The following is a 16,103-nucleotide window of genomic DNA, read 5'->3' as shown; positions in this document are numbered from 1 at the left end:
ATTTTTGAACCCAAGTGGTAAATTAAAAATATAGACAATGTTTCAAAGTATTGTATATTGAAAAAAATTCATTTTCCTTAAAAAATTTAATGTAAATATTTAAATAATTTTAAATTTGAAGATGTGTTTTTTTCTTTTTCATGAAGTAATTTTCTTCTTTCTTTTTTTTTTTTCAGTATTTTATTCCAAAAGTGAAATTGGTTACTTAAAAATACTTGAAGAATAGAAGAATTTTCTGAATAATTTGTCACTTGGGAGATAATCTGCTTTTAACGTCTACATCTCTGCTAAAAAAGAAAAAAAAAAATCCCCATTTTTTAATATTTAGATTATTTTGTATTTCCACCACTTTTTCTAAGTTTTAAAAATATATTTAAAATTCACTTGTTTTAGCAAGCAATCATTACTATTTTTTTGTTTTGTATTTAATGGGACCTCTCTATGATTGCAGCAACGAACATTGAGCTGAAATCATTTACATTAAATGGATAAGTTAGAATTTACTGCCAAGCTGATATGTATGAGAATGAATGAGAGGCTTCTGTTTGTGTGTATATATGTATGTATGAATAGGAAATTTTGTTTATGATAATAAAATAAAAAAAAATGATAAAAGTCAATTGATATATTTGATTAGGAGTCTAAAAAAAAAAAGACAGGATGGAAATTTCAGTGTTATCTTGAAGTTTTATTGCAATGGTTTGTGTTATATTTATTAAGTGTGAAGAGTAATGGAAAAATGTTTTTATTATTGATAGAACAGCTGTCAGTCATAAAAATAATTGTATTTCATTATCAGATTGGGATAGATTCAGAATTTCCAGAAAAACATAAATCTAATAGGTAAAACTTAGGTTTCTAGGGCCGTTGAAGGACCACAGTGTGCCTCCAATGTGGTATTTCACTCAGACAATGTATATAATCAACATTAATTTTTTTCTGTTTTTTAAAATATCCACCCCACTCTTTTTCCATAAGTAAAGAAAAAAAAAAAATTAACAGTATTGTCTTATGTTGAAAATGTTCATAGAAAATATTCAAATAAAAATGATTTTTCATTCTGACAATCCAAATGTTATAAAAGAATGTATATTTATCTACAAGGGATGTGTTTGTGTGTATGTATGTGTGCATATGCGTCTGCATTTGCTTGACTGATAAACGGTGAAGTGCCTGATGATTTACAGTGTTTTATGGTTCTAATTTTTTAGCTTTCAAATGGATTTTTGTGAAGCAAAAGCTTACTATTCTACCGTATCAAATTGTGTAGAATACACTTCTTTATGTCCTGGTTATACCCACAAAATATCTATAATAAAGTAAATGTTAACTAACTTTGTAGACATTTTGTGGGAATATATTTTATCGCCACATATTTGGCTAATAATTTTTCTTAAATATGCATTTGTATATAATGTAGCTTGCTATGACACTAACGTGGGTGTGTATGCTGTAGTCTTGTTGCCTTTCTCAGGTAGTTAAGAAATCCAAGATATTCAACCCTTTAGCATTTAAACTGGCCATATCCTGCCCAAATATTCTACCTGCTTTATGTCCAAACTAACCAGATCTGGCCTCTCACACCTACCCCTACATTTTCATTCTAAAAAATAAGCAATCACAAAGCTATGAGATAAACTATGATTAATTGAAATCAATCATCATTTAACGTCCGTTGTCCATGCTGGCATGGGTTGGACGGTTTGACTGGGGCTGGTAAGGTGGAAGGTTGCACCAAACTCCAGTCTCATTTGGCATGCTTTTCTATGGCTGGATGCCCTTCCAAATGTAGAAAAGCAAGCCAAATCGGACTGGAGACTGATGCAACCTTCCAGCTAATTAGCCCTGGTCAAACCGTCCAACCCATGCCAGCATGGACAACAGCTGTCCAAGAATTTGGACCTGGAGGTCTCCATTTCCAGTGACTTCAAGGGCCACCTCCCAGTGATGTCAGGCGTCAACAAAGAGCCCTCAACTACAACAAGATGACCAAAGTTTTTTTTTTCCTAAGGTCTGGGGTCTCCCTCCCCTAAGCCCTAGACCATCACCTAATCACCCTTACCCATCTTGTTGCTTAACAACAACAACAGCATGGACAACAGACATTAAATGATGATGTTTTCAATTAATCATGGTTTATCTCATAGTTTTGAGATTATGATTATGTGATTGCTTATTTGATTGAAAACAATATGAATAAATAAAGTATTACATTTGACGGAGTAATCTGAATGCTAAAGGGTGAGAGAGGGGTAGGAAGAAATGTGGGTTGTGATATTCATGCCTTTTCTGAAACTGTTAGACATCTGAATGAGATGAAGATGGCTTTGACTAGGAATCAAAATTAACCATTGCTGACTTGAAGTCATTTATCACTACATGACAATCCTCACAACTTCATTAGACAACTGGGTGAAATATTTCAGTCAACTTCAGACATTGTTAATTAGTACATTTCATGTCTCCCATAAATTTAATTCAAATTATGTATTATGCTTAACTCCAGTTGTATTTATTAAACTTCAGTAACATTGTTCTTATGATATTCTTAGAAATTTGACAAGGACCTTATATTCTTATCATTTGTTCATTTGACAACAATTTTCCCATGCTAACATGGTTTTGGATGTGGAGATATTTTAGGCAAAATTTTACAGCCAGGTGGTCTTCCTATTACCAAATCTTATCTATTTTTGAGTAAGGGATTTTTTTTATTCCAGAGGTTTTTGAAAGTGCAGAGCAACCAGTCATAATGTCAACAGGTATTGTCAGCATCAACACTACTTCACTCAACTGGTGATATGCATGGAATATCATACACACGTCTCATATATACATATATATATATATATATATACATACATACATATATATACATACATATATATACATACATATACATACATATATATACATACATATATATACATACATATATATATATACATACATATATATACATATATATACACACACACACACAATAGACTTCCTGCAGTCCCATCCATCACATTTCCTCACAAGGCATTGATTGGCTGAAAGCTATAGCAAAAAAAAAAAAAAAAAAGCACTCATTCGGTTGGACCAGACCAGAAACCATGTGGTTGTGAACTGAACTTCATCTTACAGCCATGCTTGACTGAATATTGTTTTCAATATCAAAAACAAATCAAGGTGCCATTTGATTTTCCACCATTTATTAATTTACTGCAATTCAGTACCTTACAATGCAGTGATGTAATTCAAGGACTTTAAAATGCATTTTATGAACCCTTAAGAACATTTGAAGGATGTATTCAAGTAAATGTATGCTAAATGTTGATATGGCTCTTGTGAGAGAAAGGATATCAATTTGTTAATGCAGCTAACTTCGTCAATATCAGATTTTAGTAGTTGTATATTGTATAATTATGGGGTTCCTGATTCAGTTGCACCGCATAACCTTTCAGTCAGTTGTCTTCTAACTAAAACTCTGATTGTCCCATGTATTGTGAATGAAAGCATGTTGAATGGACTCTAGGAATCATTTGAAGTACAGTGTCCTACTGTACTTGACTGAAAAGGAAAAAGAATGTTTCATTGAGTACTTTTTGTTAACTGCCTAGTTATTTCAAAAGCATTAGGAAGGCCATGTGCCAAAATTTTAAGGCTCTTGAAAATGTTCCATTATATTCTGTTTTATTTCTTTCTAGGATACATAAATAAAATATTCAGATGAATAAATAATTTAGATCATACAAAAATGAACCATTGCAATGATAGTTACAGCTAGATTCCACATGTAGCTAAGACTACATAACAAATGTTGACTTCTATAAGACAAGAAAAAACTTCTGCTTTGTGTATTATATCCACTTCCTGGGACTCTACTCACCTAAATCCATTTCCACCTTGCCATAATCCCTCAGTGTCACTGGTTTGCTTTAATCACTTAAACATTACTTCTGAAGTCTCAAAAAGAAAGGCAAAAAACAAATAAGTACTGAAAAATGGAGATGCTTTGAAGGGTAGAGAGCAATTTCCTGTAGCCTTGCCTTTGTCCACTATAGAAAAGGAGTGTCTCAACACAGCATGGCCCACATATTGATAACATTCCCTCCATTTAGTTTTGTTTCAAATATAGGCATAGGAGTGGCTGTGTAGTAAGTAGCTTGCTTACCAACCACATGGTTCCGGGTGGGACCTTGGGCAGGTGTCTTCTATTATAGCTTCGGGCCGACCAAAGCCTTGTGAGTGGATTTGGTAGATGGAAACTGAAAGAAGCCCATTGTATATATGTATATATATATAAAATTTAGAGGACTGACCACTAAAAAAAATGGACAGCCTTTTTTAGTGGTCAGTCCTCTAAATTTTGTATGTAAAAATATTTTTAACCTTTGGATTTTTTAAAATACGCTAGGCCACTGGTTTTAATTGATTAATATCAATTTCTATCCCTATTTAATTCTATATATATATATATGATAACCGATGCTGGTGTGTTTACGTCCCCGTAACTTAGCGGTTCAGCAAAAGAGACCGATAGAATAAGTACTAGGCTTACAAAGAATAAGTCCTGGGGTCGATTAAAGGCGGTGCTCCAGCATGGCCACAGTCAAATGACTGAAACATGTAAAAGAGTATACCTTTCTAATCCTTATTTTGTACTTCTGAGACCTTCTCATTTCTCTATTACCTTATCATCCTGCAGCGCCCCTGTACTTGTATCCGTCATTATTTCTCAGTGATCTAATAACAAGTGGTATCTTTATACCATCAGATTAATTTCTCTATCTCTCTTCTTAGTTAAAACTGCACCATTAAATACTCCAAACTGCATGTAATGTAAGTGAAACAAAATATTTCTGATTATACTGAAAGTAGCTTGTGACCTTGCTAAAAGCTACTGCTGGCAGAAAAGAGTATTTGATACAATTGAAAACTTGGATATATAAAAGACGGATCTTAGTAAACAAAATTATCTTTTGATTTGGTACAATGCCAATGTAATTCTATTGACTTTAGAAGGATGAAAGTAATATTTGGTGGTTGTAATCTATTGCTAACATTAATACCATTATATGTTCCTCGAGGACCTTCAGCAGAATCTACTTTGTTATAGTAATTCATAACAGGTCTCTGAATGATAACCCATGAATCATAGTTTCTTTCCTCTAGTTTTGCTCTTTTTCCATTTAGTTTGAAGCAATAATAATAACGGTCTCCAGCAATTTTAAGGGGAGGATGTTGGTTTATACCACTGACACCCCACCCCCAGGATGTGACTAGTAATTTATTTCATCTGAAAGGACAAAATGCAAAATCAACCCCAATGGGATTTGAAAGCAGAATATAAAGAGTTGGAAGAAATTCTGCAAAGCATTTTTTCCTGATGCACTAACGATCATGCTAGCACCTTACCCTAAATAATAATTCTGATTTTGGAACAGGGTTAGCAATTTTAGAGAGAGGGGTTAGTCGATCACATTGGCCCCAATACTCAACTGGCACTTACTTTATTGACCTTGAAAGGATGAGAAAATGTTGCTAAGTATTTTGTTCAACTTGCTGCCTTAATAATAGTTTCAAATTTTGGCACAAGGTCAGCAATTTTACAGGTTGGGAGTTAGTTAATTACAATCAATCCTGATACACAACTGGTACTTATTTCATCAACCCTGAAATGATGAAAGGCAAAGTCACCCTTGGCAAGATTTGAACTCAGAATGTAAAGAACTGGAAGAAATGCTACTAAGCATTTCATCTGATGCGCTAACGATTCTGCCAGCTCACTGCTTTAATAATAATGATAATAATCCTTTCTACTAAAGGTACAAGGCTTGAAATTTGTGGGGAGGGGGCTAGTCAATTACATTGACCCCAGTGTTTCACTGGTACTTAATTTATCAACTCTGAAAGAGTGAAAGGCAAAGTCGACATCAGATTTGAACTAGATATAATGTAGCATTCAGTATACAATCTTCCTGTTATTATCAGCTCTAGTTATTTTTTCTAACAATGAAAAAGAAAAATCTGTTTATTGTAGAAATGAACACACTGGACTACCACAGGGACTAGCTGAATGAAATGAGCTTGAGTTTGTTAAACCTAACTCTTCAGCAGTTATCACTGAAATAAAAATAGGGGTAAAATAGCAGATTTCTTAAATTTTCAAGTAAAAGAAGAAAGCAATCAAATAAAGAAGTTGATAAAATGGATTTGATAAAGAAAATTTTTGCATTTCCCTTGAAATGCAGTTGAAGGAATTTTATTTTTCAAGTAAATGAATAAACTTTAAAAACTTAAATAAAAAGCACAAAATCTCTTGTATAAGATTTGAATATTCCAATATTTTTTTTTTTAGCAAAACATGGAATGGACTGCATTACCATCCTAATTTGTGTAGTCAAGGATCATCTATTGTTTTTTTCCCCCTTGAAATGAAAGCAAAATTCTAATTTTGTTTTCCTCACGAACTATGTAAATTTGAGCAATAGTCTAAATTTATGTTACCAAAGCTAAACAAAATGCATTGTTCATCATTAACCCCTGGACTTTAATGTCTCAAGTCCTAAGACTCATAGGGTTGGTTACCTGATTTCCTTGGCATGTAAGTAACTGAGGTCACAACATTCCCTGAGAATGAGACACCAGTCTGTCACAGTAAACAAAATTAAGAAAGCTAATTGATTCATCAGAATAATTATTATATAAATATAATAAGAGCAAAACAATACAATTTTCAAGAAAAAAATGGTTTTGGTTGTGATCAAAACTGCTGTATTACATATAAGCTACACTGAAGCTATAATTTCAATTTTCATTTTTTATTTACTTATTTATGAGTGATGTAAAGAACTTATAATTTTAACAACCAGTTCACAACACATCCTGGGTATTTCTTGATTGGTTTTGTTTTATATATATATACTTGGCTAATATGAGTATGGCAGTTCTAGTCATACATTTATTGGTTAGTAAAATAAAAAAAAAAAAAAAGAATTCTTCCTGCAAATTCAAATGTTATTTAATTTTGTGTAGAAATATATTTGATAAGTCAATCGCATGCTTCCTTGAGAGACAAATACATCAACACTATTGCTTTGGCTTTTGATAAGTTATCAATTTTCAGTAGGTTTTGTGAATTATCTTTGCACCAAAATAATAACTTTATCCCTTTAACATTCAAACTGGCCATATCTGGCCCAAGTATTCATATCTTCCCACAATGTCTTTCTAAAAATAAACGATCACATCATTGTAATCTTGAAGCTTTGAGATAATTCTTGGTTATTTTGAAGCAATGTGAATAAATAAGCATTATATGAGGGAGTGCAGAAAAGTCCCTGGCTTTGGGTAAAAGAAAATACAGGAGGATCAGTTAATTATGATTTTATGCAACATCATCTCCTCTCAGATTCACACACTTACTGCAGTGGTTCTTCAGTTTTTCTAAGCCCTGTAAAAGAATTCAGAAGTTTGGCCTCCAATCAGGCCTTTTGCAATAACCCTTAAAGCCAGGAACTTTGCAGTGCCCCCTCATACTTGACAGACCAACCTTCATGCAAAAGAGTTAAAATTTATTATCATGTATGATATAAATATATATATATAAAAAAAACAAAACAGAAAAGAAGTGCTGTAATCTCTTCTCAATGCATTACTGGCATTTACTTTGTTGATCTCAGTGTGATGAAAAGCTAAGTCATTCACAACAGAAGTTTGAATACAATGCAGTCATACTTCATCAAACATAGTAAAAACATTTTCAAGGGGAGATATCCTTTTGCTTTTTGTCATTGCTATTTGCACAATGGATTTACTGATCGCAGTTAAAATAACATTATTAAATCAACATAATTGTCATCTGAACTACAATGATGGACTTGGTGCCTTTTACGGAAGCTTTTCCCTGCTTCTTAGCACTGACTGATCCAGGCTCAACTGCTGTTTGCATGGAACCCTTCCATATTTCGGTCTTCAAAGGTTTCAGTAAAAAAAAATATATATATATATATTTAAGCAAATATAAAGTCAGCTCATCTGGGATCAATCTTTCATTTTCACTAGTGTGATATAACCCTGAAAAAAAAAAAAAAAAGAATCAATTTATGGTGAATAGCTATTTAGCCCCTTATTTAAGGAAGGGAGAAATAGAATATATGGTTTTCATGCCGTTTACAAAAGCTTGGATGTGGACTTTATACATAATATATTGAAAAAAAGCATTGGTGTATTTTAATAAAAATCTTTCTATGGTGCAGCAGAGCTGAAAACCCAACAGTGTATCCTGTTAACTAGCTTAACCATTAACCTTATATTTGTTTCAGTCATTGTACTGTGGTTTAGTCAAACAAATTGACTTCAGTACTTATAGTAAATCTTGTACTTATTCTATCAGTCTCTTTTTGCCAAACTGCTAAGTTATGGGGACATGCACAAACCAACACCAATTATCAAGCAGTAATGGGGGACAAATATACACGATAGTTTTCCACACAGTTTTCATCAACCAAATTCATTTACAAAGCATTGGTTGTCCCAGAGCTATAGTAGAAGAAATGTGACCAAGATTCCGCACTATGGGACCGAACCTGAAACCATACTGTTGCAAACTGAGCTTCTTAACTACACAACCATGCCTGCACCTATGCTGAGGTTTTCCAAATCTCAGATGGACTTTTATTTACATGCTGATATAAAATTACATTTAAGACCATGCTCAACTGAATATTTGAGTGTTGTACACTTATTTTTAACAAACTTGTAGCCTTTAAAAATAAAGGGCAAAGTAGCTAGTTGTATATATATATACAGAGTGCAGGGCTGCACCGATAACCAGCTGGTGGAAGATCTGTCTGGGGTTAAACTAGAAGTAACATGGAACTGTTACTTTGATGTGGCGATTAATTTTACTTGAAAAAAAAAAAATTATTAACGATTCTCAAATATTTGCATTGTTGTGAAATTAGCTGAGTAGCAGTATGATTGATCTTATAAATGTTTCTGTGTATATTTGTTTAACCCTGTAGCACTTAAACCAGCCATATCTTCAGCTCAAATATTCTGTTTTATTTCAAACTGAACAAATGCAGCCTCTCACACCCACCCTACAATGCCATCCTAAAAAAACAAATGTTAAAGCTATGAGATAATGCATGGTTAATTCAAAACTGAATAAATAAGCATTACATTTTATAGAATAATCTGAATGCTAGGGGGTTAAAACCAGGCGAACCCTGACTGAATAAACGATCAAAAGCCTTCTAGCCATGACAATCCTGTGCATTTTGTGTTTCCTTGTCTAGACACTGTGTAATAGTTGTAAAATGATTGTCATTGTCATTCATTTCCATTATTCTTTGAGAACATGTCTATCTATAAGGAAATGTTACCCTGCTTGGAAATGGGTGAGCGTTGGCAACAGGAAGGACATCTAGCTGTAGAGAATCTGCCTTAATAAACTGTCTAATTCATGCAAACATGAAAACGTGGACATTAAAATGACGTTGATGATAATTTCTTTATTTCAAATTACCTGCTATCATTAAAATGAGAACCATTTGTAATTCTTAAATAAAAAAAATATGCATGCTCTTCATAAGAATAAACTACAACTAGAACTCTGATAGAAAGCTAATTTTACTATAGACATATAGCTGCATATCTAGGGTGCTGAACCTGTGTATTACTCCTGAAGATACTCTAAACCAGCAGTTCTCAACCTGGGTCCATATGGCCCCTGAGGATCCATATAAGATTTTGGGGGTCCAAATAACAAAACAGTAAATTGAGGATCCACAATAGTATTTTAAGGGCCTCTGAAAAAAATTTTGCTTTTGATGTATGTATTGGTATATATTGCAAGAAACAGCTAGGTTTCTTTCTCTAACATTTTATATAGATCAACCTACAAAAGTTAATGTGTGAAAAACAAAATAGGAATTTAAAAAATTTCTATAAAACTAGTTTTTAAAAATTGAATAGCTATGCGGGTCCACCAGAATAAAATAGTAATCAAAGGGTTCCATAGATAAAAAATGGTTGGGAACCCCTACTCTAAACCATTCAATAACTACTGTCAGTCTAACACATGAACATCTCTATTTATCATTACAACTACATGATGTCAAAACTAGGTAACACAAACATAAGATAAATGTATATATATATACATACACACATACATACACACACACACCAGTACTCCAGAAGACCTGTTCTTCACAGCAGAAATATTAAAGCCACATTCTCTGGTGAAGAGGATAGGTCTTCAAGAGTCCTGTGCCAGTACCATGTAGAAGTGCTGATGCTGGTGCCACACTAAAAGCACCTAGCACATACTGTAAAATGGTTGGCGTTAGGAAAAGCATCCAGTTATAGAAATGAAGCCAAACCAAACTGGAACCTGGTGCAGCTTTCTGGCTTGCCAGCTCTGGTCAAACTGTCCAACCTATGCCAGCATGGAAAATGGATATTAAAGAGTGAGGCTGTGTGGTAAGTAGCTTGCTTACCAACCACATGGTTCCGGGTTCACTCTTATTGTGTGGCACTTTGGGCGAGTGTCTTCTGCTATAGCCTTGGGCCAACTAAAGCCTTGTGAGTAAATTTGGTAGACGGAAACTGAAAGAAGCCCGTCATATATATGTATATATAGATGTATGTGTGTGTGTATGTCTGTGTTGTCTCCCCCAACATCACTTGACAACCGATGCTGGTGTGTTTACGTCCCTGTAACTTAGCAGTTCGGCAAAAGAGACCGATAGAATAAGTACTAGGATTACAAAGAATAAGTCCTGGGGTCGATTCGTTTGACTAAAGGCGGTGCTCCAGCATGGCCACAGTCAAATGACTGAAATAAGTAAAAGAGTAAAAGAGAGTATACACACATGATAAGCTTCTTTCTGTTCACCAAATGCACTCTCATAAAATACTTGCCTTTGGTGCCACACAGCCATGCCTGAACAAATATTTATGTTCCTTAGCTGGATTCACTTAGAGATAATTCAATATTTACTAAGAAGGTAGATAACATTCATTTCAGTTCTCTAATGAATAACTATAAAATAAACAACCTTTTAAAGATCCTGAGTAAAAGTATGATAGTAAAATTGAATCTTGTTCTATATAATAAGCTCTTTACATTCTGGAGAAATAAAAATTGAACATAGAATTTGTTAATGTAAAAAACTGTAGAACATTTATCCAGCATTTAATTTAAAGAAAATTAATTTTCCTAATATTTCATTTCAAAATTGGAAAAATATTTTGGAGCTTATGTATCATGTTTTTTTATTAACCCTGAGAACAAAAGTGGCATTAACTCCATTTCACTTGATGTAATGATGCCTATTTTCTTTAATATATACTAAAGCATAAGCCCATCATTTCTCATGCTTTATTATGCTACAGTAATTGTGATACCTGTGCCGGTGGCACATAGAAAGCACCATCTGAACGTGGCTGATGCCAGCGCTGCCTTGGCTGGCTTTTGTACCGGTGGCACGTTATAAGCACCAACCGATCGTGGCCGATGCCGGACTCCCCTGGCACCTGTGCAGGTGGCACGTAAAAAGCACCCACTACACTCGCGGAGTGGTTGGTGTTAGGAAGGGCATCCAGCTGTAGAAACTCTGCCAGATCAGACTGGAGCCTGGTGCAGCCCCTGGCTTCCCAGACCCCGGTCGAACCGTCCAACCCGTGCTAGCGCGGAAAACGGACTTTAAACGATGATGATGATGATGAAAAGTCATATGGTCAAATACTCACTGAACTTGCTGTTTCTAGTTTAAGAATAACCAATGATATTTTTTCTTGTAAAACATTTCCAGGAAGTTCTTTGAAACTTTCTGAAACAAGACAAAACAGAATCTAAATATTTCTTATGATATAATGGACAGCCTTGAAACAAAACTTTTCATGGGATGAATTGAAAATAAAAACAGTCTTTCTCATAATTATTCTTTTTATTATAATAAACTTACTTGGTATTTTGAAGGCTCTAGCCATTGGAGAAAGCCTCCAAATAATGTCAGATGATAATCTGATAAACTGAAAATTAATTTCAGCAATGTTACCAACATCAACAAAAAAAACTTCTGCACATTCACTAGAAATGATTTTCAAAATATAGCCTCTGGAATGGAAAAGAAAAAAAATTTATCAAAAGTTCAAAAATTTATCAAAAATGTAAAAATAGTTTCACCATTCCATAGCAAAACCATTGTACTAGACTTTGACAATCTTCATATCTTGGCATTTAGAGATATGATAGTTTGACCAAAAGAACCAATTATTGCAAGCAAAATTAAATATCGACAAAAACGTATTTGGCTAAATTTAGATATAATAGCAACGGGTGGCACGTAAAAAGCACCATCCGAACGTGGTCGTAGCCAGCGCCGCCTGACTGGCCTCCGTGCCAGTGGCATGTAAAAAGCACTATCCGATCGTGGCCGTTTGCCAGCCTCGTCTGGCACCTGTGCCGGTGGCACATAAAAAGCACCCACTACACTCACGGAGTGGTTGGCGTTAGGAAGGCCATCCAGCTGTAGAAACACTGCCAGATCAGACTGGGCCTGGTGCAGCCTTCTGGCTTCCCAGACCCCAGTTGAACCGTCCAACCCATGCTAGCATGGAAGGTGGACGTTAAACGATGATGATGATGATATATATAGATATAGATATATATATATACATACACACACACACACATGCATACATAAGGGAAGCATAAGAGAGAGAGAGAGAGGGGGGGGTGAGAGAACAAAGTAATGACAGTGACAGAATATTGACACTACATCTTTTGTTTGACTTAGTGAAATTAAGCATTCTCCTTTCATGAGAAACTGTTCATTAATAAATGTATTTTAATATGGCTGTAAGAAAATAATCATTCAACTACTTTCTGAAATGACTGAATAGAGGAAACTTAAATGATCAATGCCCATGAGTTGTCTCGGTTACAAGTGTACAGGGTGAAAGATTGAGCTAAAATTCATAATTTTCTTTCCATTTTGCAACAAACTTACTCTTATGATGAAACTTTTATATTTTTGAAAGTGGTAACTTGATGTCTTAAACAACTGTTTTGAGAAATATATATGTGTATGTCTGTCTATGTACATACATACAGAGGGAGATATATTTCTTTATTGCCCACAAGGGGCTAAACATAGAAGGGACAAACAAGGAATAAGGGATTAAGTCGATAACATCGACCCCAGTGCGAAACTGGTACTTTATTTATCGACCCCGAGAGGATGAAAGGCAAAGTTGACCTCGGCGGAATTTGAACTCAGAACGTAACGACAGACGAAATACTGCTAAGCATTTCGCCCGGCGCGCTAACGTGTCTGCCAGCTCGCCGCCTGGAGATAGCAAGAGAGAAAGGGAAGTTGCAAACCAAACTGGAAGTTATGTTATAGACAAATTTCACAAAAATTATAATAATGGTTACATCTGTTAGGAAACTGGGGATTTGGGGATCAGCAATACAGTCTAGCCAATGTATTAAATACTGAGATTATTGTCACATACAAGATCTTCACAGATGAAGCAATAACTGGAGAGTTTAATTTGTTTATTATTTACAATTTAAGTTGAGCTACATTTCTGTATATAAATAACCATGCAAGACGTTATAAGCACCAGATTGAGACAGAAAGGAGCCACATTTAACTGTCAGGACTTGAACTAGTCTTTTGCTTACCTGGCAACCACTTAAAAAAAATTACACTTTAGAATACCTACCACACAAATTGGGTGCCATAAATTGATTTTCTATCATAAGAAAATCAATTAGTTAACTACAGCGAGGCACCTTGCTATGTAGAACATTAGTATCATAATCTATCTTGCTAGTGCTAAGTAACTGACCGACTATCTTGAGGGGATAAAGTAGTTACTCTTTTACTTGTTTCAGTCATTTGACTGTGGCCATGCTGGAGCACCACCTTTAGTCGAGCAAATTGACCCCAGGACTTATTCTTTGTAAGCCTAGTACTTATTCTATCGGTCTCTTTTGCCAAACCACTGAGTTACGGGGACGTACATACACCAGCATCAGTTGTCAAGCGATGTTGTGGGCACAAGCACAGACACACACATATATACAACAGGCTTCTTTCAGTTTCCGCCTACCAAATCCACTCACAAGGCTTTGGTCGGCCCGAGGCTATAGTAGAAGACACTTGCCGAAGGTGCTACACAGTGGGACTGAACCCGGAACCATGTGGTTGGTTAGCAAGTTACTTACCACACAGCCACTCCTACGTCTAAGAATAAAAAAAAAAAAGAAACAGATTTATAGTACTTAATATAAGAAGTACAATTAGTATGTGTTCTGTAGTATAGTCAGTAATATGGTTGAATGACAAAAAAAAAGATATGCACTTAGACACCTGCTCTGAGCCTGGTGCACTTTTCAGTCTCAAATTAATACTTTGTTGTCATCCTCAATTCCATGCTGGTATGGGATATAAAATTTGTCACAATTTCAGTCAGTTCTTATTCAGATTTACTACCCTCTTACATAGGTTGAGAATCTGACTTCCACAAACATTCCATTTTTGGCATTGTTTCTGTGGCTTTTGTCAGGAACTACTTTGTAGGGAGTGTGTAATAATGTCTAATAACATTTGAAAATATTCAACCACTTATAAGGTGGTGATATGGTAGAATTGTAAGTACACAGAGCAAAATGCTTAGTGGCATTTTGTCCGTCTGCATGTTCTGAGTTCCAATTCTGCTGAGGTTGACTTTGCCTTTCATCCTTTTGAGGTCAATAAAATAAGTATCAGTTGAACACAGGGGTCCATGTAATTGACTTAACCCCTTATCTGAACTTGTTGATCTTTGCCAAAATTTGAAACCAATATTTAACCACTTATCAAAACCGTTATTATTTAATCTCTATTTCAATTTGGTAGATTATATAAAAATAAAATTTAAATTTACCGAAACCATTTACTATGATACATAGCAACACATCTTCCAGCAGATTTTGTCTTCTTCCAGCTAAAAGCTGTTTCTTGTAAACATTTGTGAATGGACATGAATTCTTTACATCTTCCATTCTGAAAATACCAATGTTTCATCAATTTAAGGCCTAAGAGATTACCAACTGTATGAAAAAAAATGGACGCAAAAGACAGATTCTTAGAAAACATAATTATGTGATAATGTAAGTGTATTGTAGCTAGGATAGACAAAATAAACAATACTTAAGTAGATTGTCAATGCCAGCATGTAAAAGTTACAGCTTGGGTGATAAACATATATTACAAACTTGATGTGGAGTACTTGAAAAAAATTGCAAATTTATATATGTTAACTGAAAATATTTTTAAAAATGTAATTCATAGAAAAAAAAAGGTTAAATTTAGTTTTTTCTATTCCAGATTAAATTTTCATTGGAATTCTGCTTTAACCCCTTAATGGATCAATTATTTTGACATGGCGTTTGATTTCAGAGAATATTTTTTTATTTCCTTTTTTAATTATATACACTGTGTTAATTACAAAAAAAGCTTATCTTGTTTCCTTTATTTTTTATTATAGAGATTAAAATGTACTTTTACTCATTTGGATTTAAACAAACTTGGACATTGAAAAAATACATATAACTTAACTATCTTCGATTTTTTTATAAGATGTATTGCTTTTAAATCAAAGAAAAATTTTTAAAAAATGAGATAGATAGTTTATTTAGAATGATAATTTTTAAAACAAGGAGTTACACACAAAGTTATCTTGCAAACATCACACATGTACCTGTTTTCTCTTCGAATCGGTCAAGCAATTGATTTCGTGCTATGCACGTGCATCCATCTGATTATCTTCTTTGTTATCTTCTGAAAAATTGTCGGAGTCTGAACTACACGTGTCTAATTCATCCCCAGAGCTTTCCAGATTGTGAAATAAAAAATCGCTTTCGTGATCACTGAATATATCTAAATCTTCATCCATTTTGAGAAAAAAATGCGTAAATAATTCTCTTATTTGTATAAATAATAGAGAATCAAAACGAAATGGTTCTAAAATGACATCAAAGTCCTTCTGAATCTGAGTATGCACTGAAGTAAAAGTTCAAAACTCAGAAGTATAAATTCTTTGAAATG

General features: G+C 34.2%; 2 protein-coding genes across 5 annotated transcripts in view; one reads left to right on the top strand and one right to left on the bottom strand.

The window, feature by feature from the left end:
* Nucleotides 1–1,067, top strand: part of LOC115212823 — a 71,318-nt gene extending 70,251 nt beyond the window's left edge. For all 4 annotated transcript variants that reach the window (XM_029781586.2, XM_029781585.2, XM_029781589.2 and 1 more), the window contains one exon: nt 177–1,067. The gene's annotated coding sequence lies outside the window, so the exon portion shown is untranslated. The remainder of the gene's footprint in view (nt 1–176) is intronic.
* Nucleotides 1,068–7,396: 6,329 nt separating this feature from the next.
* LOC118763904 overlaps nt 7,397–16,103 on the bottom strand; it is a 39,509-nt gene continuing 30,802 nt past the window's right edge. The window contains exons 10-13 of the mRNA XM_036503859.1: nt 14,941–15,059; nt 11,967–12,118; nt 11,752–11,831; nt 7,397–8,064 (exon numbers count right to left, since the gene is read on the bottom strand). Of these exons, the coding sequence (XP_036359752.1) occupies nt 8,032–8,064; nt 11,752–11,831; nt 11,967–12,118; nt 14,941–15,059 (384 nt within the window). The 3' untranslated portion in view covers nt 7,397–8,031. The remainder of the gene's footprint in view (nt 8,065–11,751; nt 11,832–11,966; nt 12,119–14,940; nt 15,060–16,103) is intronic.

Source organism: Octopus sinensis, linkage group LG6, assembly GCF_006345805.1.
Source record: "Octopus sinensis linkage group LG6, ASM634580v1, whole genome shotgun sequence".
Classification (NCBI taxonomy): domain Eukaryota; kingdom Metazoa; phylum Mollusca; class Cephalopoda; order Octopoda; family Octopodidae; genus Octopus; species Octopus sinensis.
The sequence above is the reverse complement of the archived record's forward strand: the minus strand, read 5'-3'. Positions and strand labels throughout refer to the sequence as shown.